Raw genomic sequence first — 23,381 nt, forward strand, 5'->3', positions numbered from 1 at the left:
ATATTTAATAAATAAATGACATACAATTATACAAATAATATTGTTAGTTTTAATTCCAATACAACTGGATTTACATTCGCAATTAATGCATTATTTGAACGTGATTCTCGACAATATCCAGCGAGATCCATATAGTTAATCTCGGCAATTAAAATAATTTTTCCTTGACAAAATGTTAAATTTTAAACTTGATTACGATAATATTAAAAATTAAAAAGATGCACACAATAAACGCATATAATTTCGCTCGACATTTATGCAAAAAAAAATCATCTCTAAATAAGCGAAAAAAATTATAATTAATCAATGGTTTCATGGATGTAAAATTAATTTCTCTTGATTTTATTCTGCGACAGAAGCACACGTTTCGACAACACATTCAATTGTGAAAGATGACGCAGAAGGAGCGGCAAAAGGGGAAGAAAGGAAGATGAGGTTGTTTGCTCGTCGGAGATGCAAATTTGAAATTTGCCTTTGGAGGTACACCGTTGAGGATGTACGCGGCGTATTGGAGAAAATATACATATATTTCAGAGCCGGAGAAACTTTTTTTTTCTTCGAGAGCAAATTACGCGCGCTGCGTCGTTCCAAGTGCTACTTGTATTTTTAAAATTACTTTAGGAACTGTTCCGGATCTTTGCCATTCACTATATCCAAATTGTAACCTAGTACTTTCACATGATATTTCATAAACTGAAAATAAAGATTTTTCAGCAAGGTGAGATTGCATTGTATACGGGATATCTTGCAGTGACTGAATATCTCTTTCTTATCTTTTTCTTATAAACAAAAATATTTATTATATGTATATATGTATACATGCAATACTGTTCTTTCTATATATTGCTTCAATGAAATTCACGCAAATTATTTTCTCACTAATACAAACAAATTGTACTATATTTTTGGCGATCCATTGTTACTGTTTTCTTTTATATTTAGATTTTTTATATTAATTTGTTAAGAAATGTTATATATTATTAGTACTCATTGTCAGTCAATTTAAGAGCATATAAAATATATATTTTTCAAAAATTTAAAATTTAAAATTTTTGCATATTATCATGTTTGATTCATGCTGCAAATAAATAATCGTATAAAAAAAACGCAGTGTAAGTGTATAAAAGAAATTTGTATTAATAAACATATTACACTGCATTTTTTTATTATAATTTTCTTTATTAATTCGCTAATTAGTTGACATTAAAATTTTATAATACTATAATAAATCTTTAGTATCTTTAGCTCTTACATAATATTCATTTATACATGTATAATTCGATTTCTTCTTTTTACACATTTTCGACGAGTATGATTTTTCCAATAAATACGACGATTAATATGTATTAATTTGTCAGACGATTAGTATGTTATTCGAGTGGATTTTTTCCAAGTTTAACAATTGTGATTTTTCATTAAAATTAAAAAATTGAAAAACATTTTCATAAAGCTAACGGATTATGTAAAAGAATCGACATTGGTACATAATAATTGAGATAAAAAATCGAAAAATATTTACATTACACGAAGAAATTTTACGATACTTTACTCAAATTCAATACGAGATACGCGATTCCAATATATAAATATGAATATGTAGATATTGATCGTATCTCGGTTGCATAATGTAGTTTCTTGTTGCCATTTCAAATGCAGTGTTAAACCAAGCGAATACAAACCAAAATTCACAATAGTTTCTGTCTGTATTGTTTATGCATTGAGGGACAAAAAATGAGAGTAGAAATGGGAGTACGTAATGCATTCTGAATAAGCTCCGATTAAGCTCACCGTATTCAATTTTGCTGTGAATATACGGATTACAGTAGATAAATGCCGTTGACGCTACTTGACTAGAATTCACAGAGAATTTTTTCTTTCTCTCTCTCTCTCTTTTGTGCAATAAAAACTATTACTGTTCCCAAAACGTAGTAATTCCCGTAATAATGAGCTGAGATTAAGATTACAACGTCACGCATCAGGAAGAAATTGAACTGCAAATTCTGTGTCGATTGAAAGATAATACAATATTTGCATTCGAAAGTCAAACAGCTAAATTTTCAAAATAAATCAAATCTTTTAAGAGATCAGATCTTTTAAGTCGTTTTATATACGATATTTTTGGAAAATCGATTGGTACCAGAATTTTGAGGCGCTTTGAAAATGAAACCTCGATATTGAGATGCGATAAAAATATTTCCAATATGCTGAAAGAAATAGGTTTTTGCCACGAAACATTTACCTGATTCGGCGTCATCCATATACAGGGTGTTCCACATTCAGTTCCTATCCTTTATATCCGCAAATTTATCTCAGCTTAGCCGAATTCAAAGTTTTCAAGCGTAAATAAATTCTCAACACAAAACACACGTTTCATTTTGTTTCTTCATAATATATATAGACTGCATCGAAATAGATTCCCTAGAAGAGGGGAAGGTCCTGCAGGCGCTCGCGCGTCTCCCTGAGAGAAATTTTGTCCGTTCCCATCCTGGAATATTCTACGTAAAGATGCTTCTACCCTGGTCGTAGTTTATTGAATGTTTTTGCCATAAGTGTTCTGCTGTATGATGGCCTGCGTTGTGCATGGGCTGTCTTGGACGGAACTCAGTCGGACGACCGAGCTATGTGGTAAATTGGTGCTTACGCCGTTTTCGTGGCGATTCGTATGATCGCCGCTGGTATAAACCATCGCCAGGACGCCGTTACGACTCCTAGCACCCTTGCAACGCAACAGCTCGCGCATACCTTTGCGAAAGTTGCGCGACAGGAAGGCGTATAGCAGCGGATTCAGGCAGGAGTTCATATACGAGATGAGGAAGGTCGACACAGTCAGCAGAGTGCTGAAATCCGACGTGTGGTCGTAGTTGGAGCCCCAGTGTCGCCAGACGATACGAACCTGCTGGGGCAGGTTGCATATGGCGAACATCATCACCACGGCGATCAACATTCTGTAAAAAAGCGGCGAGATTGATTAAACTGAGAACAAGCATTTTTTAACAAATAAGGGACATATCGGAAAAATTCTTGATATTAATTACAGAATAGATAACAATTAATAAAACCTGATCGAGTTTGTCGACATGTCAATTATAATAAATTACTCATATTCAGAAACTTTTTTAAAGCGATTGAAAAATATAAAATTGGAAGAAGACGATTTTTATTAAATAAACAATCGATATTTATATGATTAATCTTAGCATATTTTAATTTGGTGTGTAAACCGATTATTCTAGCATAATGTTAATCTTAGTAATTTAGAATTGCTTCAATAATCTTGAAAATCATAAAGGAATAACATTGCAATAATCGATATTCTTCTACTTTAATTATGTTATAATATCAGTCATATATAAGCATGTTTTCATATAATATATATATTATATTAATTTCCATTATGATTTCATACTCGTCGAAGCAAACACATTTTTCGAATGGAATTACTCGAAGGAACATCAGTTTCAGTGTGACAGAAAAGGAAAATATCGCATTCTAATGTACCGGAAATGTAAAATGATAATGCATTACCTGATAACACCACGTCTTGCCCTCAGAACGTTTCTGCTGGATGTGTGAACGTGATGGACTCTGCCGTTTCTACTCCTGGCGACCAGACCGGGTCCTCCAAGAGTGGCGCTGCTTCTCCAGAGACCGACAGCGATTCTCGTATACAAGCAGCACATAAGAAAAAGCGGTACAAGGTAGAGAAAGACCAGATTCACTACATCCAGGACATTCTTGTTGTGCTTCTTGATATTAGCTATGCAGATGATGTCCACGTCGCCAGTGTTCAATTGGTTGCTGATGGTTTCGACGTAGAGAAATCTAGGCGAAGCGTATACAGCCGCTAGGATCCACACTACGCCTATCACCATTCTGAGACGACTCCTGGTCAGCATGGACCGACACTTAATAGGATGAACAATAGCCAAGTAACGTTCGGTGCACACCACCACTAGGATCAGTATACTGGCGGTATAGGAGAGCGCGTGCACGAACATGTACACCTTGCAGAGGAAGTCACCCAGTTGCCAGCTGTTCATTAAATAATTGGTGAGTGTTTGATAAATGCAAAATATGCTCACGCAAAAATCAGCCACCGCCAAATTTGCCAGGAAGAAATTCGTGATACTGCGCAATCGTCGGGAGAACGTTACAACAAAGATCACCATCAAGTTACCTAGAACACAAAGATATTGATTTTATTAGTTTTAATTATAATTAATTTTTTTACAACTTATTAATTTTTTATGACTTAAAAAAATCGTAATAATATATTTTATTTTAAATAAAATAAAAATATTCCCTGCACATTATAGTATATAATATGGTAAATTACGTTTTATATACAGCTTTGATCTCTTTAATAAAATTGTAATTGTGATAAAATATTTTTGAAGCCGAAATCAAACTAGAATTTTTTTCTTGGTTTTTTGTCGAGAATTCCGTTAAGAACTTGGATTACTTTACAAAAAAGATTTTGCTTATTCGAGATTTTTTTGCATCAGCGTAATTTCGGCTAATAATAAACATGATTTATAATCAAAGATTCAATGAATCCATTTTACCATTTTATCGCAATAAATTTATATCAGAGTTAGCTTTCGTAGGCGAAGAATACTACCGACAAAAAGTAAGTTATTCTCTTTGGGGAAGTAGACGATCTTAAAATAATTTAATATAATTTACGAGACTAATTATTGAAAAGCCGATTTCCGATTTAAATAATTCTGTATTATTTTATTTTCGGCCGCTGCATTGAAAGTCAAAGCCTCTTTTTTTAATATGGTCCCTTTGTATAATAATTGATAAACCGATTATTCTTGAATCGAATTCACATGCTAGGTTTTTCTCTGCAAAACAAAAGTCAGATTACTGTAATATTTTTGCAGAATTTGTAAAATGCTCTCTCTCTCACTCTCTATCTATCTATCTATCTATCTACCTATCTATTTATCTATCTATCTATTTGTCTATCTATCTATCTGTCTATCTATCTATCTATCTATCTGTCTATCTGTCTATCTGTCTATCTATCTATCTATGTATCTCTCGATACATTTATTAGAACATGAAAATAAAATGGAAATAGTGCAGCATTGAAAACAAGAAGATTTGAGATTTTCCCGATTCCGATTATTATAGTTCAACAATAAATAGTTAAACAATAAAAATAATGGACAAATTTTTCGCACAAATCTAGTAAATGTGATACATCGAATCTTGATTTGACAATAGTATATTTTTATCTCTGTTCCACGGAATATAATTTATACGTTATTATATTTTTTCATAAATATAAAAAATGTTCTGCACTTTCACTTGTCTCATTTTTTGAGTCGTAATATTATCGAGGAATGAAGCTAGTTCAAGTTTGAGGAAATTAAATGCTTGCGGTCTTATAGCTTATTATAGAGAGATAGAGAAACACGATTTAAGTGAAAAGTTTTGATAGTCTACAAGTTGAAAATTATATACCGGATGCAGCGAAAGGAACTTTATGGCTTTTCAAGCTATTCTCTCCGTTGGCTTTACCTCTTTCCCTTTCTCTGTTCCACAATCGCGTTTTAATCCGTCTTATTTTTCTTTGAAGATTCTCTCGTAAGATAGCGCGGGATGAGACGATGGGCAATCGGCGACGGATAGTCGGAGGATTTAAGCCGTTGGCGGTTGGATGATTCGCAGTGGGAGATTTAATACGAATTCTTCGACCGTAAATCGACGCATGAAATTCGCATTCCACATTCGCGACAATGCTGATCGATTTTGCCGATAACGAGCCATTTGTAATTCCAAACATTTTAATTTCAAATCCATGCCAAATCTATGGTCGTTATTGCGGCAATTTGGATTTACATGTCATCATGGAAATTGGTATCACTCCGCAACTCGAGAACAAAAGTACAAACAATATGGTGATTTTCTTTTCATATTTACATTTTATGAATATATTATACTTGAAAAAAAGTGAGATTAAATAAATAATTTTATAAGAAAATATTTAGATTCGAATATCAAGAAGAGCGACAATTTAATAATTTTTACGAGAAAAAATATTTACCTTATTCATCCATAAGAATATTCGATCAAAAAATCGGTATCTTATTAATTTGTAATAATATTTAATATTGTTTGATATTTTTGAAATATTAAAGATATTTTTTTTTATTTTTATAAATTTAACTAAAGCAATTTTTAGAAAAAGAAATGTTAATACTTATTAAATAATGGGAATAATTTTTAAATTACGAGTGGGAAATAAAGTCTCAAATTAAGAATGATGCATTCATAAAATAGTTAACAAAATATTTTTATTTGACTGGTCTTTATATTCACAAAATTTTAATTATATACTTGGCTGCTAACATATTTAATGTAGACATTATAAAAGATTTAAAAAGTGACAATCAGCTTTGATATTCTTCCGTGATTTTCGTTTCATCTGGTCTTAGTCATAGACCATGGTCATGTCTATGGTCTTAATGTTATACAAGACAACTGTGAATTGCCTCACATATCGTTGCAAACTGAGAATCGAGCTAAAGTCAGATTTCATGGACTCTTATTTCGTACACCCTCAGGCTACCTACAGGCTGGGTACCATCTGGAATTTTCGGCACAGGGAGGTGAGGAGAAATTCCCGTTTCTACGATTAAGCATTATCGACGTATTCCAGAATTCGAAGAAGGCGACCCTTCCCGAGCGTGTCCGCCGTAAATAATGGCCGATGATAAAAAAAACCCGGTAAAATAGATTTTCTGAATTATCGCATCAACGAGAGAATGGAACGAAAGAGAAGGAGGGAAGAGAACAGGGGTAAGAGTCGCTGCATCCCTTCTTTACCGTAGGTCTGAAAAATAAAGCACGCTTCGTGGGTGGACGCATAGACGTGTTTGTGTCTCGCCCAGCGGCGTGTCCAGAATCATCAGTGCGTCGTCACGTCTTCGAAAAATCTACGGATCAATAGATGTAGGTCGGTAAAATTAATTACGCTAGGGGCCGAGGAATTTGTTTTTCAAATAGTATACATTGTTTGCAAAGGAAATTAGGGAAAATAGCGCATTCGGAAATTAATCTTTAAATATGTGTTTTAGCACACGTACTATCCTCCAAATATAATCAAGTATCTAAATATAATCAAGTATCTAAATATAATCAAGTATTAGATTTTTGATTTGAAAAACATAAGGAGGAAATACAATTGGATGAAAAATTTGATTTAATTCATACTGTCATATTAATTTCGAAAATTAAAAATATATGATAAAATAAATCATAAATCTAAAATTTGATCCGCGCAAAAAATTCCAAAGGTGATTATTTGACAATTAGAAATTCACAACAAATCTATGTCACAAAAAAATTAATTATTAGAGAAAAGATAGCCAAACATCGGTTTTTTTGAATTACTGATGCGATACATTAGAGATGACACATATAAAAGACACTAACAATAAGATTACAGACTCAATATAAAAGGCATTTTATAGCGGCACGTTTTCCCGTAATATGTACTTGTCGGCGATATTCCCGTTTTGGACAGGGTCGACTGGCCGACTATCAGAAATAAGGACCCGAGTTGGAATCGCAAGTCGGCGTCGCAAGGGAAATTAATCGACCTCGAAGTATGCTCAAGCTACGAAGAGAGGCGTCAATTTACGGCTGATATTATGCGGGTCTGAAAGGGGTTGTTTGGGTAGGTCCGTGCATGAAATTCTAATCGTCGCGCGAGTCAAGACATTCGGTTTCGCTGGCGATATGGATAATCCGATGGTAATTCCAAAATAAAGAAATTTTTTTCGAGAGATAGAGAAAATACACGTACAGAAAACTGATATAAATGGGATGATTTTAGAATATAACATCAAATTTTTTTCTAAAATAAATTTCTTCCACATTTAAAACTGATTTAACTCATTTCTTTTTATACTACTTTACACTGTTTAATTTTTGACATTAAACATTTTAGCAACTAAACTTTAAATTAAAATGTTGTTGAAGTAATGTCAATTTATAATGTAAAGAATAAAAAAAGGCTTATAATTATTTTTTTATCGTTTTTAACATTTTAAATTTATATTTTAATTGCCACAACTTTAAATCATTTAATCGATCAAATTTTAGTTTCATGATTTAATTTAAACTTTCGTACAATAAAGTGAAAAAGTTATATTTTTTTACCGGAAAAAAGTTTAAAAGAACACAGATACAACTTTTATGAACAGTTAATCGCGCATTTTACACGTATGTGGCTTAAAGTTGTGGCATGAACACATAAATATGAAGTCATATTAGGCATAAAATTATTCGAGCTTAGATGTGTAAAATTATAATATAGATTATTTTTAATCTATCTTTATATTTGCAACTTATTTTTTGCCTTTTTAGGATTTTTCACTTGAAATGTGAGTACTTTACATGTTATATTTTAGTTTTCCGTTCCGGTTTCAGTCGGTACACGAATGCAACTGTGCTTTTCACTTTTTGATGAGTTTTTGAATCAACGCTGTACTTTCGGCCTTTGTACCTAACAATGATGAAACGTATTTGACTTACGCGCACTTTACTTTTTTCATCACCAATTGCGGTAACCCAAGACCGAGAATTCAATTTCCAATTAATACATAAATCCGATGGGTTTATTGAAACTATTTGATATTATCCCATGGATATCTCAATTAATCCTATGATTGGATTTCGAGCCAAACTGAAAAGATTTATTTGCAACAACGTTGAATAATAGATTTACAGACTCTACGAATATCCATTTACTGTCAAATAAAGTCCTTTCTATTTATCCACTGGAAACTGAGTGAATTATTTCGAGAAGGTAACGAACAATAAAGAACAATTATAGAAAACGATTGAATGTGTAGTAAAATTATTGCAGAAAATGTTTGAAATATATATATATATATTTCAAATATATATATATATATATTTTTTTTTTATAATGTTACATGTATTTTGATTTTGAAACAATTCAAAATATGTGGGAAAAAATCATTATTTTTTATTATCATAAAGACGGTATTTCAACACACCCGGAATTTTGCAGAAAACATTTTCTTATCATATTTTATGTCGGGACTCTTACATAGTGATTCTTTCCACCATATCGACATGCACGTATGCAATTTTGTCCTGTGTGGAAAAGCTTTGAGTATCTTTCTATTCGATAACGCGATTTCCTACCTGGCGCTCTTTTCTCGCTACAACGCGAGAAATTTATTCACGTATCTCTCTGTGAACATACACTGTAGCTATTAGTACCATTAGTACGTTTATATTATTATACTATTAGTATGATCCATAAAATAAAAAAATAAAAATTTTGAATAAAAAAATCTTATAACACAAAAAGTGAATCTCTTTAAAAAAAGTTTATATTATAATAATAAAAGGTAATATACCCCATTTTTTATTTTATTGTTAATAAATAAATTATATAATAAATAAATAAATTATAATTACTTTTAAAATTACTCTTTCTCCCTTTATTCCCCATAAAAATCTTATGGATAAACTGGCACTTTTGTATGAGAAAGTATTAGATCGTTTCAAACGTGTGTTAATCTTTCTTAACTTGTAGGCCGTAGGATGTTGACAAACGCTACTTTAATCCTACTTTCTATCTTGCTTATTGTATTCGTTATAAAATTTCGGTAGAGGACGAACAAATATACTGCCGTCATTTATTCTCAGGACCATAATATAACTAGAAAGATAACGCTCCTGTACCAAGAACATGACATTTGCAATGCGTTGTAATGAATTATGCAAATACATTGGAGCACGAATCTAAATTGCACTTGCATAAAACAGAATTGAATAAGACACATATATTATTACTAATGTTTGCAGAAGCCTTGTGCTTGTATATCATTATGCAATCTTAATTGTTTCTTGTTAAATGTGCTCTGATTACTAAAGTACTTTCGCGTTACGCATTTAACATTTATGATGTCAGTTTCACGAATTATATTATTGTACAATTGTTATTAAATAATAATTAATATTAATAAAGATATTTTAAACTTAATAATCTCATATTTATCTTAAAAAAGAATATCGAAGGAAACTAAAAATGTTTAGTAAGTAATTGCCAAAAATTATAAGTTTATTCAAATAAAATCCACATCAAATTTAATAAAATAAAAAATCTGACTGCGCTTGCACTTATGAAATGTCCTTTTTTTCATTTCTAATCGCATAATTAAAAATTAATTGAAAACTATTGCGGCTTCTCTACGTGGTACTTTTTTTAAGGTCAATGTTGAATAAGATAAGAAAATGTGTATGTATGTGGATGTAAAAGATGTTTCGCTGATTTGAAACATCTTAATTAAAATTGAGTTTGTTTGAGATGATTGTGTCGTATTGTGTTGTATTGTATGCATATACAATCATAATTGCGTGTTTGCACAAATTTGTGTATATGTTTTCTGTACTATTGTTTCATCGTACACACATACTATATGTATAGTGCATATTCGTTTAATGGAGATTCTACTCGAGGTATAATTGTCCGCGTAATTTCACTGAGATAATTACAGATGTCTAAATAAATCTAGCACGAGAAAAAAAACGTGTGTAACTGATGTTTTCAATGTATTTTGTCAGAAAATGACGTATTTTCCTCGAGGAAGCTGCAAAAAATAAGATGTGAGACTTCAATGCACTATTTGACAATGAGCGCATTTTTGAACGCACTGAGGCATTATGCACGTTGTGATTTCTACACAATCACAAAAATAAAAATATCTCTAAATTTCTGAATTGAAACTTTAGATAAAATTTTTCAAAAATATTTTTATAAAAAATTGTACTTTCTTGATAAGAAATATATATTAAAACACATCTCTCTCTCAAATATATATAAAAATATCATTTACAAAATATTGTTTATATTGTAAAAATTATTTTATAAAAAAGATTATTTAATTCGAAAAAATTCTGTAGATAATTTTAATTTTAAAGTGTATCTCGAGCTTTATAAAACGCGTGATAGTGGATGAAACTTGGAAAACATCGACGCGATGAAAATGCAGTGAACTGAAAAGCGCACACCTGCATGGTTTTTCCACCAAAAATTTTCGATGTGGAAACTTTATATTCCTGACTCTCTCGTGATTTAGCGTAAAGCGTGTATACATAGCGATGATTTATTTAGGAAGCGTAAAATGTTCTCCTTTCTCGTGTGGAAAAACATTTTATAGAGTCTGACGTGTAAGAGTGCACGATAAAATATATAGGTGTTTACCTGTTGATATACTGACATTGATGTTGCTTGTGATTAATGTGGAAATTGTTACGAAAAAAGGAATGTTACGAAATAACTCGGTGGATTACAAAAGTATCTGCATTTTTATCTCTTTATTTTTCGTAACTATAATATATCTAAATTTTTTCTTTCGCAAACCAGATTGCGCGTTAGTTAAATTTATATATATATACACATAATCTATAATGTGCACAAATGCTTTTAAGAACATGCTTACAATTGTTTATAATTAACCTGCAAACTTTTGATAAATATTATTATAAAAGTTCATAATCGATATCTTTGGTCATTATTTATTGTTAATAATAAATTATAAAATCAGTTAAGCCTATCATTTTATTAAAAAGTATCGAGAAACAAAAGAATGCTCGAGAAACGATATTCAAAGCCAATAGCCAATTTATCATCTTCGTTTCTTCCTCCTTTTTAAGAATATAATTCATTCGTATTATTGCTCATTTATTTTTTCTTATTAAAAACTCACAATTATCTTTTCTCAAATCGCTAACATAATTATTATCTCTCTGGTTATAAATTTTAATTACTTTTTCGTACAAAAATAATGTGAAACAAAATATTGAATTTAAACCGAAGTAACTACAGATAACTCATTCTGTTAAATGATAATGTACTTATTTACGTAAACTCGACTTGCTATATTTCTCTGCATTCTCCTTATCTCAGTCTCCTTTTCTTTTGTTTGGATATCTGCTAGTTATCCCGGGCGAATTCGCTTTCTCGCTAGATATTCTCTATTGAGAAATTACGGTTCAGTGCTTTATTCGGTAGAATATCGTTAACCGAATCCCGAATAGACGCTGGAGAATACGAAAGAGTTTTCTGTGTTAAATAGGACATTCCTGACAGCTCTCGCATGCTTCGACATTCATTTGCCGACAATGATCGCGTCTCATTAATTCGATGTTTCAATTTGGATACTAATAACAAGCTAATAAAGGACCAGACGATGATGTTAATTGATTTAATTCTGCATTCTTCTATCTACAATTGTTATAGACGAGTCTTTATTATATAATTATTCATAAAATTTAAACTAAAATAAATGAATACAAATAGATAATTACGCTTCCAATCCGAGATTGAATATTTCGTCATTATCTGCATAATTAGGATCTATTGTTCTACATTTATGAAAGATTCGTTAAAATTTAGTAGCACACTTGCGAACGAAACGGACGCGAGAATTGAATAGAAGATTGGATAGCCCGCTAAAACTAACCAAAATGTTAAGATTTATGCAAATTTAAGCTATCTCTTTCGTAAGCTCCCTCCAGCATCTAATCAATAGCTTTCATGCCGCTATACATCTACACACAGATATCGCCATTTTCTTAGAATTAGAGAATTTATACTCGTCACATACAAATGTCTTGAGAGCTTTAAGTGACTGTCTGGTCTTAACGAAGAAGAATCATGAAGCAAAGACGTGAAATGACAATCTTGAGTGACGTAATCTAGTAGCGACATAATAACGTTAATCAAGTTAATGAGATAAGTTCTTAATGTAAAATCTTACTTATACCTTTCGAGAGAGAATCTATTTAATTATTATTAGAATAAACTTACTCTACAAGCGCAAATTACGAAATAATTATTTCGTCGACGTATTAAATGAAGATTAAGATATTTAGTACCGTATATATTAGTATAAAAATTGTGATATATATAAATATACATATATATACTTTATCTTAAACTTTATATGCATACTATAACAAAATAATCAATTTTTGCTTTTAATACAAGTCCTTATGCTAACTATAACGTCATAAAAAGAAGTGACAATTCGTAACTTAGTGTCTCGTAGAAAAATAATAATTACATTGGAAGTTGTATCCGCTTTATTCAATCTTTAATTCTTTCGAGTTTTATCTGACGATGTTAATAAACTTTCTTTCGCAGTTTAACTTTTTATTTCCCACATCACCCCATCATTATGTCTTTCTGATCAATCATTCGGTCACCTTCTTATCTTGTTTACTTTCAACATAAAGAATAAGAAAGAAAGCTTGATAAAGTTGATAGATTTAGTCTAAACTCTTTATCTCTATGAATACAATTTAAAATTGTTCGCCAATAATCTCTTAAAATATTATTCAAAAAGTTTCGTTATCTGTGAATATGTATTGTCATTATAAATAATTCCAGTAGCTGTTGGCAAAGTTCGCAATTAGTTGGTAAGCACATTTAGACAAGCTCACGTATACACACAAATAGAGTAAAATGTTCCGATGCAAAATATCTCTCTCCTCGAAATAAATTATACTTTCCAATATTTATCCATCCGTTTTTATGTGAAATTGCATGTTTTATGAGTTGCCTAATTCCAATATTACCTTTTTTTGCACTTCTTTTTTCATCACTCTTTTTGCCTTTTTTTCTCTACTTCTTACTATCAAATTTGGAGTCGATTTTTTCCCTCAATAAAAATTTAATAAAAATATTTTATTATAATTTATCTATTTATTTATCATTAATTTGCTAATTTGATGCAGTAAAAATAAACAATTTCTAAATTAATTTAAGTATATGTTTTTCCATCTTGATTTAATTTAAGATTTTATTTTAATTAATTTTATTTTTATTTATATCATTATTACTCTATGTACATATATTTATATATTTATATATTTGATTTATATATTTGATTTAATATTTTTGATAGTTTTTTTTAAATGAAATTATTTGTGTAGAATTCTTTTTCTCTTTATTATTTTTTTTCTTTTATATCAAGTCTTATAGATCAAAATGCAAATAAAAAAATATTTCTTTGGCGACTTATGGAGATCACTAGTTTGCATTGCAACTACTGAGTTGCAAATTTATTCACGAGCCAATAAACCGATATGTAGAAAAGTTACACGTATAAAAAATATGAAGATTTATATAAGGACAAAAAAAGAAAGACCCATCCAATTTGTGAAACGAAGACATCACGAATGTTAAAAGTGAAATGTGAAACAAGTTAAATTAAGAAAATTGAAAAAAGCAATCTTTTAAGACAGCAAAATTTTATTATAACTAAATAGTATTTGCTTTTCGTTTGCATTCTATTTTTTATATTTAGAATTGACGGAACGAAACAAACAAACTTTTGAAACTTTTTGAATACTATCTTAAAAGATTATTGGCGATTACAATATATATTCAATATATTCGATATATTCTTCATATCCTTTATATACTCTCTCTCTCTCTTTCTCTCTCTTTAACGTTTGTTGAAAATTATTGTCGCTTTTTTCATAATATGATTATTATTTTACATGGTTCGTCGATTTTTATATTTATTTTTTATCTATTTATATTTTTCTGTATCTCATTCTGCGTCGCAAATAATATAAACTTGTATTTAATTATCTTTGCCAACAAAGTGTGATTTCTTTAAATACTATTTTTCTATAATTATATTTTTATTCTATTATTCTATTTTTCTATAATTATATAATACTATTTTTCTATAATTATGTATGTTATGTCGCATTATATTTCCTCTCTTATTAATTTAAAATATTTCAATAAAAATTAAATGTCAATAGAATAAGATAAAATTGCGTTAGTAAAAACAAATTTGCATCCAAGCAATAAGGTGGTACTAAAACTATCTATTATACAATATGTATAAAGAAATCGATAAGTAATAAAAATGCTGAGAGCATTGAAGAAATTCTACGTTTTCTAGATTTTTGAACACTGAATGATTTTAAAATATCTTTTTATGGCCGTATAAAATTATTTCTTAATTTCAGTAAAAGATAAGCTGAATTTCAGCAAGAGACTTATTGAAGTTACGCTACCTTCTCTCGATAATGTTTCAACTGCATCGAATACTCGTGTACGTGACATTAATTGGAAATCGTTTCCCATTTTACATCTGCCGTGGAATGGGTCCTCGGGTGAAATTTCGCCGGAGCAATCGGACAAATTTGCATAGTTCTATCGTAAAATCGATGAAAGAGAAAACGTTTACGGAGACACACACACACAATATGAGGATAATTTAAATCTTGTTGTTGTTTGACTTTGGGCATGTATGGGTGTGTATTGCACTTAATCTATAACAATTCATCCTTCCCTCTTCCCAAAAATTCTCAGTAACATTTTCTCATCTTTAATCTGTCTAAAAAGTTAAAGATAATCAAGTAGTTGGTGAGAATTGTCTAAAAATTGACTAAAAATAATGGATTATAAATTTTCGGAAAAATAGATTAAACATGAGAAAAAATTTCTTTTAATGTAAGTAATTAAAAATTTTAATAATTTATGTAATTTTTCACTCTCTGCATGATACTTTATTTTCATGATAAAGATCTCGCAGAAAATAAGAAAAAGAGAGTCGCAAATGAAAAAAGTTTCAGAAAAGTATAATCTAGAGAAAAAAGCAAGTGTCTTTTCTCGGAAGCGTACTAGCTTCGCCATTCGCGTTTTCATTATCATTTGCATATTATACGTAATAGCTTCTGTGCACGCTATATACAATAAAAAAGGCGTGTATCGTGCAAATATATTTAATAGAAATAATATATATACATATATACTTGAATTCTAGTATATAATATAAATTTTTCACTAGTTTTGTGGGAAACAAAGAGAGAAATTTTTATAAATGTTAATAAAATTTGTCAAACACAACAAACATTTTAAAAATTAGTAAAGTATTAAATTTCAACAACTGAAATATAAAAAATATTTTATTTTGAGTTGTACTAAATGTAAAACCTTTTTTTTAAATTTAAAATATTTTCCTCTCGTTTCATGTCAAATATATAAATAAATGTTAATAAATGTTAAAAAAACGTTAATATTTAATATCAATTAAATTCAACACACTATTGAAGAAGAACTTTGAAGCAAACTGAAAAGAAACTTATTTCGCTTCTTGTATTTTATGTCTCGTTCAAACTTGGCTCGCAATTAAACAAGAGATAAAGTTGATAATATTTGAATTTGTTTTACGTTTTCGAAATCAACGTGAAAATTTTATTGCTAACAAAAACTAATTAATTATTATCAATAAAATTAGACAGTATTAAAATTTTCATTAATAATACACAAATAATAAAAATACTTATTATTAACAAACTTGCATTTTCTATATGTCATCACAATTCATGCATTATTTACATTTAATTTTATGTCATTTTATGTATAATCAAATTTTCAGGATAATCTATAAAGAATTGGCATAAAAAAAGGTGGACAAAATTATTGATCAAATTAACGATGATTGATAATAATTATCAAATAACCAAATTAATGGTTATAATTATTGATTAAAAAGTAAAGTTTATGTACAAATGATGTAATGAGTCATTAAAAAATAAACGAGAAAGAAAATTCTAGTATTAATTTCTTAGCAATTCCTTGGCCACTCAGAAAGGAGAAATTGAAACATACGCATGTTTTCAACGAGCATCTGCTTGTTCAATAGTCCAAAGTCCAAATTGTTTAAAGTCTCTTTTATTCAATGGATCATCAATTTCTATCTTTGGTACGATGAGAATCTTTTTCACATGATATTATAGTGATACACAGTATTATAGTTATACAATATTTTTTTCAAAAAATTGATTTTTCCCTTTCATAGTAGATATCATTGTACTCTATATATTAGAGAATGCAAACTACAATATGTATAATTTTTGACGATCGATACAGACTGTGTGAAAATTTGTGAATATTGCTGAATATTTTTTTATACTTAGTTTTTTTTATTGATAATCGTTCGCTTATCTAGTGATTTATTTATTCGTATAAATTCGTAATCGAAAAACTAATTGAGCCCTTTTTAAATAATTATTAAAATAATTTTTAGATTAACAGTTCTAATAATCTTGTTTGCAAGCGAAAAGAAATGACGTAGAGCAATATCATTCACACATTTTTGTTATATTCTCAGAAACAAAGTCATCTTCTTCGCTTAGACCCTCTATTATTTATGAGGATATTTTGGTATACATTTATATTAAGAACTCCAAGACATTGCTACTGTAATAGAATCGTTTGCCTAGTCATTTAAATAAATTATATATAAAACATGAAACATCGCAAAAATAAATATTGACAAATATAAAAAATATAAAAATTATCTTCAGTTATCAATATTTACAATTATAATTTATATTTTCAATTTTTATCATTTATATTAGCGACTGATGTATTTTATTATTGCATGTATTCAGCATTATATGTTCTATTCTTATCAGAAAATTTTTATGCTGTTTTTTAAATTTTATTTTTCTTCTATAATCTTTGGATAATATGAAACAAAATTTATCTTTCTTTCACTTTCGCTTTTTATTATTATTTTACGTAAAATATATATCAAAACATGAAAATATTCTGAAAAGAGGAAATAATAAGAAAAAAAAAATAAAAATGTGTTAGAGTAACTGAGAAAGTTAAATATCCTATAAGCTGCGCAATCTATATCAGAGATCCTGAAGAAGGAGTCGCGTGGTCAGCAGAACCTGTCAGTGACACGTGACACAATTCTCCCAGTGGCAGATATCTCAGCTGCCTCTTGGATTCACCGCATTTCTTCTTTTTATTCGCTGAATTTTTCTCACGATCTCCCCCACGTTTTCGCGACATTATAAGAGACAAGAGAGACAGCATCGCATCATCGGCTTCGTATGCAACGTATCTTACGGTCTGTCTCGCAACAATGAATGTCATGAATGTTTCAGCAGACATTGGCCCGGAGCAAGGCACGCGTTCACGCGAGTTAAATCGCTTTTCTCCAACGACCCCATCGTTTAGTGTAATATACGAGGTAGCTCGAGAATGTGTGCCTCTCCTCAAATCTACAACGTAGATCTGATTATTGCGTCGCGTGATAAGCAAAGCTCGCATTTATGTGGCTTAGGTTCTTTACCCGAATTGTGGTGGGCAAGATAAATGTATGTACTTCAAGTGTAACATATCACGTGTAGTATGTTTTAAATATTCGAAAACTATATAATCGATAGTGAGAAAGATGAAGAATGCTCATCAGATACGAAGCTATTAGATATGTTTAAAAATAGAACACTATCTTGAAATATCTTTGTGAAGGAAAATAAAAAAAATAACATGTGTTACACATACATACACATACGCATGTACGTGCATATGTATATGTTATAAAGATATGATATTAGCGAAACGAGAGAAGCGAAATATTTTTCAAACTTTAATGAGTTTTTATGATGACAAAAAATTTAAAAAAAAAAAAAAATGCTGTCTTCTAATTATTTTTCATTTATCGATACGATCTATCGTTAACGTTAAATATTTCTAGGCCATTAAAGATATTAAAATATGTACGCTTTCATTTTTATGAAAAAATAATTTACATTATTTTAAAAGATAATGTTAATTTTATTACATCGTCATAATAAAAAATTAATTAATTTTAATTTATCATAATTTGCATCTATACCAATAATTGCACACTTATTAATAATAAATTATAATACTATACATATATAACGTATGTCAGTCTCATAATTTAGACATTAAAAAATTTAAATCTGAAATTACATATGCTTGCAATAATAATATAATATACATATATTATACAATCTGTTGAAAAAATACATTTTATCGTTCGAATGTAATTAGCGACATGTATTTATGAGATATCAATTAATTTTCAATGCGCTTTGTTTTGTTGATAAAAAAAATAATAAAAATTTTTCGTGACAGTTCTCGAATCTGGAAAAAAATGGTCAAAGAAGTTGATTCCAGATAAAGCTACCTTGAGACCGCATTCTAATGATAGACGTTAATAATGGACTTTTTTTACTAGCGGAAAATAAATGACAGAGAGACTGTAAGCTAACAGAGAGAAGGGAATTAAGCCATGAATCTCCATGTTCTTGAATGATAATCAAATGTATAATAATAATAAGAAAAACAACTTTTCTTTTCTGTGTCATATGAGAGATCAAAACACGCAAATGGTATAATATTTGACATAGAGAGATATGTCGACGATTGTTATACTTGATTACTCTACCCAGACACATTACATGCGATACAATCGGTCCTTTGATAGGCTCATTTTATGAGCGATGTTAATAATGTAGGTCACCAAATTCTCTCGTAACGCTAATCTTAGATCAAAACCATATTTATCGATGAAATCTAATTTTAATAATAGAAGAGATCTACTCGAAAATTTGTCGATGTTTGATTATTTCTAGGAAAAAACAGTTTCTAGAGAAATAAAGCAAAAAATGGTGCAATATAATTGCATTGTTATAATCGAGAAAATAAGAAAGCTGCATTAATATAAATTAAATCTCATTAAAACTTCCAATATATAATTAATCAAATTAATTTTGAAAATTGATCGAAGCATAAGCGTTATGGTAAACATTTTTGTAATATTATCAATAATTTATACTTTTCTAATAATTATTTTTAAATAAACAAGAAAATTTTAAATTTTATTTAAAACTAATTTATTTAATGTAACTTAAGAATGAGCAATTATATGATTTAGAATTATTGTAGATATTTTTTGAAAAAATAAATTTTTACATTTCTTTTATTCTTAAATATATAAAATAAATATACGAGAAATATTTTACACGAGATCTAATTATTTAGGTAATATACACTATATGCTCATAATCCGATGGTATTATTCGCACGTGAGAATCATAATCCAGTTTTTTCGCCGAATCATCTACAAGACTACAATCGGGTCCGATATATCGAAGGGTTTCGTATAAAATAGCGAGGGCCCGCAAATAAAGGCCGGAATCATAGGAGGCTATGAACCAAACGGACGCGGTAATCGTGTCTAGAATCGTAGATGAGCGTGAAATCGAATCCCCAATGACCGAGAATGGATTATTTCTGATTATTACCGTGTCCAACAGAGAGAGAGAGAGAGAGTATTTCTCACCACTGCTGCTTTTATTCCCTATGGCAGGATAATACACGAGAGACTGCAGCAACGTTAATTTTTCCAACTTGTTTTCAACCGACGAAGGTCCCGCGAAACACATTCGGTTATTCCAGGTGCGAGTCATTTTAATCAAGTCCCGAGCACGAGAATTCCCGGATGTGAATCTAACGATCTATCCTCGAAATAAATTGCAGTTTAGAAAGTTTATATTTATAGTCTTCGTCTTCCTTAGTTAAAACGTTGTTACGAATATGTTTAGTTTAAAATTTTATCGCTTAGCGATGATGCGATTGCGGCTTATGGTATTAAAAATAAATATTTTAGAAAATTGTTAAAATTTTTATCGCTATTAAAGATTTTATGATTGTAAGAGTTTTCTAATATACCTAAATTTTCATTTTAATTTATACATTTTAAAAACTCTCGACGAGAATTAATCTGATTATAACGCGAAATTATAACGCGAATATTTTTTTGGAAACTAATTAAAAGACATTTCATATAAATAGAATTAAAAAATAGTTGAAAAATAGATTGCTGATACTTTTTTGATAGACATAAAAAAAATAAGTAGAATCAGTATTTAAACGAATCTTTTTGCTTTCTTTCACCCAACTATCACGGTTTTTATTATCTTCTCATTAATTAAGTAGCTTTAAAAGAGCAGTAACTAAGTACGCATAATGAATTGCTTCGTTGCTATATAATCAATACGATTGTCTTAAGAAGCTTGACAGCTACAAGAGAGATGGATGCTTTTATATACATTAAAATATTTATGCATAATTAATTAAACTGCACAAGAATTAAATGTAAATTTAATGATTTAATATGCAGTCGTAGGAATCTGTTATTACATTTTTATTATATATATAAAGAATTTTAATTAATTTTAATCAATTATCACATAAATGATACCTATCAAAAATTCTGATAATAAATCACCATAATTACCATTTATGTAATTGTAATTTATTAAACTCAAATATATAACTCGTAAATTAAATATGAAATGTTACGCACTTGATCTCTAAATTTAATATTAAGATAAGCAAAAAAAAATTAATAAGTGCTACTAATATGATGAAAATATAATATAGATATATTAATAGTTATTGTTTAACACTTGCACGTATAATTTTCTATTTGTTAATATCTTTCTTCTCTTCTGATTATATTGGAATTTACCATAGAATGTTATTTCACCCATATATCACAACTTATGTGATATAAAGTAAATCTAACCATATAATTATTGGCCACTGATTATTGACCATTTGGATTTACAAGCTTGCAATTAGTGCTCGTTTATCTCTGTTTTCTGTTTGATTTATTCCCTGCTAGTGATTACATTTGTTCGTATAAGAAATAGTGTATCTATCTGTGTAATAAACTTGCGGTTTATAAACCGCAAGTTTATTACGTAGTCAAATATACGATTGAATAGAGTGGTCAATATAATACATATAAATTCTTGTGTATACATGGTTAAAGATTTTTAGCGATCGAAAAAGATGTATTTGTACAAAAAAGATTTTTGCGTTAAATAGAACCTTTATATGTCTTGATTATCAACAATATGAATTTTTCTCTGCTGTGAAAGATTTGAGAAGAACAAAGCGAGAATTTTATTTTACTCACCGATACGATGCATAACAATGGAGTTGTAGTATTCGTCGTTGACCTGTAAAATATAAATATATCCAAATTATAAATTAGTGTTCAAAATAATTAATATTTTAGAGTAATTATTGCGCAAAATTTAATCTTTTATTTGTCTTTTAAATAGACATTGATCATTATTTATTTATAGGAACTATCTCCCAATTTCAATAATTCCTACATATATGGTCTCTATAAATAAATAATTAACATAATAATATGAAAGTTTTACTTTTTATCTCAATAATCTAAATAATTATAAATTTTCTACAACTTTTATAAAAAATATTTTAATAAAAATCTATATGAACAAGTATATTATTATTATTATACTCTAATACTTTATATATTAATTATTATTATTATTATACTCTAATACTTTATATATTTAAAAAAAAACCCTAGTATATCTTATATGCATTATATATTAATGTAATTATTATCTCGGAGATAAATAAAGGATTAATTTGTAAGTGATAAATAATAAAAAGTTATAAATTATGCATACCCTGCGGTTGCTTCATCGTAGAACGATATCTCTCCGGGCATGAATCCTCTTCTTTTGTTCATCCTTTGTTGTTTTTTCACGGCACTTTTATTCGCGAAAATACGATTAACCATAATCGCGTGCGCATTAATCGAAATAACGATCGCGCGATATTTTGTGCGGCACTCCCGGCAATAATCAGACGCGCACTTTATTATATTACGTTATTTTATTATACTGCGAAAAATCGAAACTACACGCCATTTAAAAATCGCGCAACCGTGATTGCGCCTCGTGTATCCTCACATCTTTTACAGATACACAATCGTTTCTTACAATTATTATAATTAGCGATTATTCAATTCGTGCGATTGATTAAGGCTGGGGTCAAACTGACGCTGAGGATACTTTGAAGCGAAATCTTTACTTCTTTTACCCTGATTGGTCAATCAAACGCTTCAAAACATCTTCAGCGTCCCCTTGACCGCAGCCTAAATAATGCAATAAAGAAGTAAAGATGGCGACAATAGAGAGAGAGAGAGAGAGAGAGAGAGAGAGAGAGGGGGGGAGAGAGAGAAAGAGGGGGGAGGGAGAGAGAGAAAGAGGGGGGAGAGGGGGAGAGGGGAGAGGGGGAGAGGGGGAGGGAGAAAGAGAGGTTATTTGATTCAAGTATCGGAAAAGCTTAATTCGATTGAAAACAAATCATCGATGTGAAATATACTCGAATGTAAGAAATAAACATCTCAATATAAAACGAGAGATATAATTGAATTTGATTTCGCTTTTTATTACCTTGAGTACTTCACGTGACTAAACTGTGAGAAATAAGTCCTTTATAAATCTGAGAACGTTTTCAAGTCGAAGGAGGTTAATCAATCGCGCTGACTGATAATGTGCTAACTGTTAATTGTAATTACTATAATTATTATAAGAATGATTCGAAAAATAACGCGAAGAAACACGGAGCGCTACTTTTCCGTCCGAGTTCACTGTGCGAATGACGTCACAATTATGGAATAGTACTCTGTACG

At 29.6% G+C, this 23,381-nt stretch overlaps 1 protein-coding gene across 2 annotated transcripts; it reads right to left on the reverse strand.

Annotated features, from left to right (window-relative positions):
- Positions 1-140: 140 nt before the first annotated feature.
- LOC145964697 (trissin receptor-like) lies at positions 141-23,346 on the reverse strand. 2 transcript variants are annotated; one of them, XM_083087714.1, is made up of 5 exons: positions 23,143-23,346; positions 22,372-22,658; positions 21,843-21,885; positions 3,526-4,177; positions 141-2,945 (listed from the first exon to the last, which is right to left on the reverse strand). In XM_083087714.1, the coding sequence occupies exons 3-5, from the start codon at positions 21,853-21,855 to the stop codon at positions 2,528-2,530; spliced, it is 1,083 nt and encodes a 360-aa protein (XP_082943840.1). In that variant the 5' UTR covers positions 21,856-21,885; positions 22,372-22,658; positions 23,143-23,346; the 3' UTR covers positions 141-2,527. The 2 variants fall into 2 exon arrangements, with proteins under 2 accessions (XP_082943840.1, XP_082943839.1); XM_083087713.1 differs by having other exon boundaries at positions 22,372-22,841.
- Positions 23,347-23,381: the final 35 nt, after the last annotated feature.

The sequence above is a fragment of the Camponotus vicinus genome, unplaced genomic scaffold, assembly GCF_025532165.1.
Source record: "Camponotus vicinus isolate PSW18456_S1 unplaced genomic scaffold, iyCamVici1.0 SCAF_14, whole genome shotgun sequence".
NCBI lineage: Eukaryota > Metazoa > Arthropoda > Insecta > Hymenoptera > Formicidae > Camponotus > Camponotus vicinus.

Coding starts and splice junctions, on each gene's coding strand:
- LOC145964697 (XM_083087714.1), bottom strand. Junction 2,946..3,525: donor GCAAGACGTGGTGTTATCAG/GTAATGCATTAT, acceptor GCTTTTTTACAG/AATGTTGATCGCCGTGGTGA.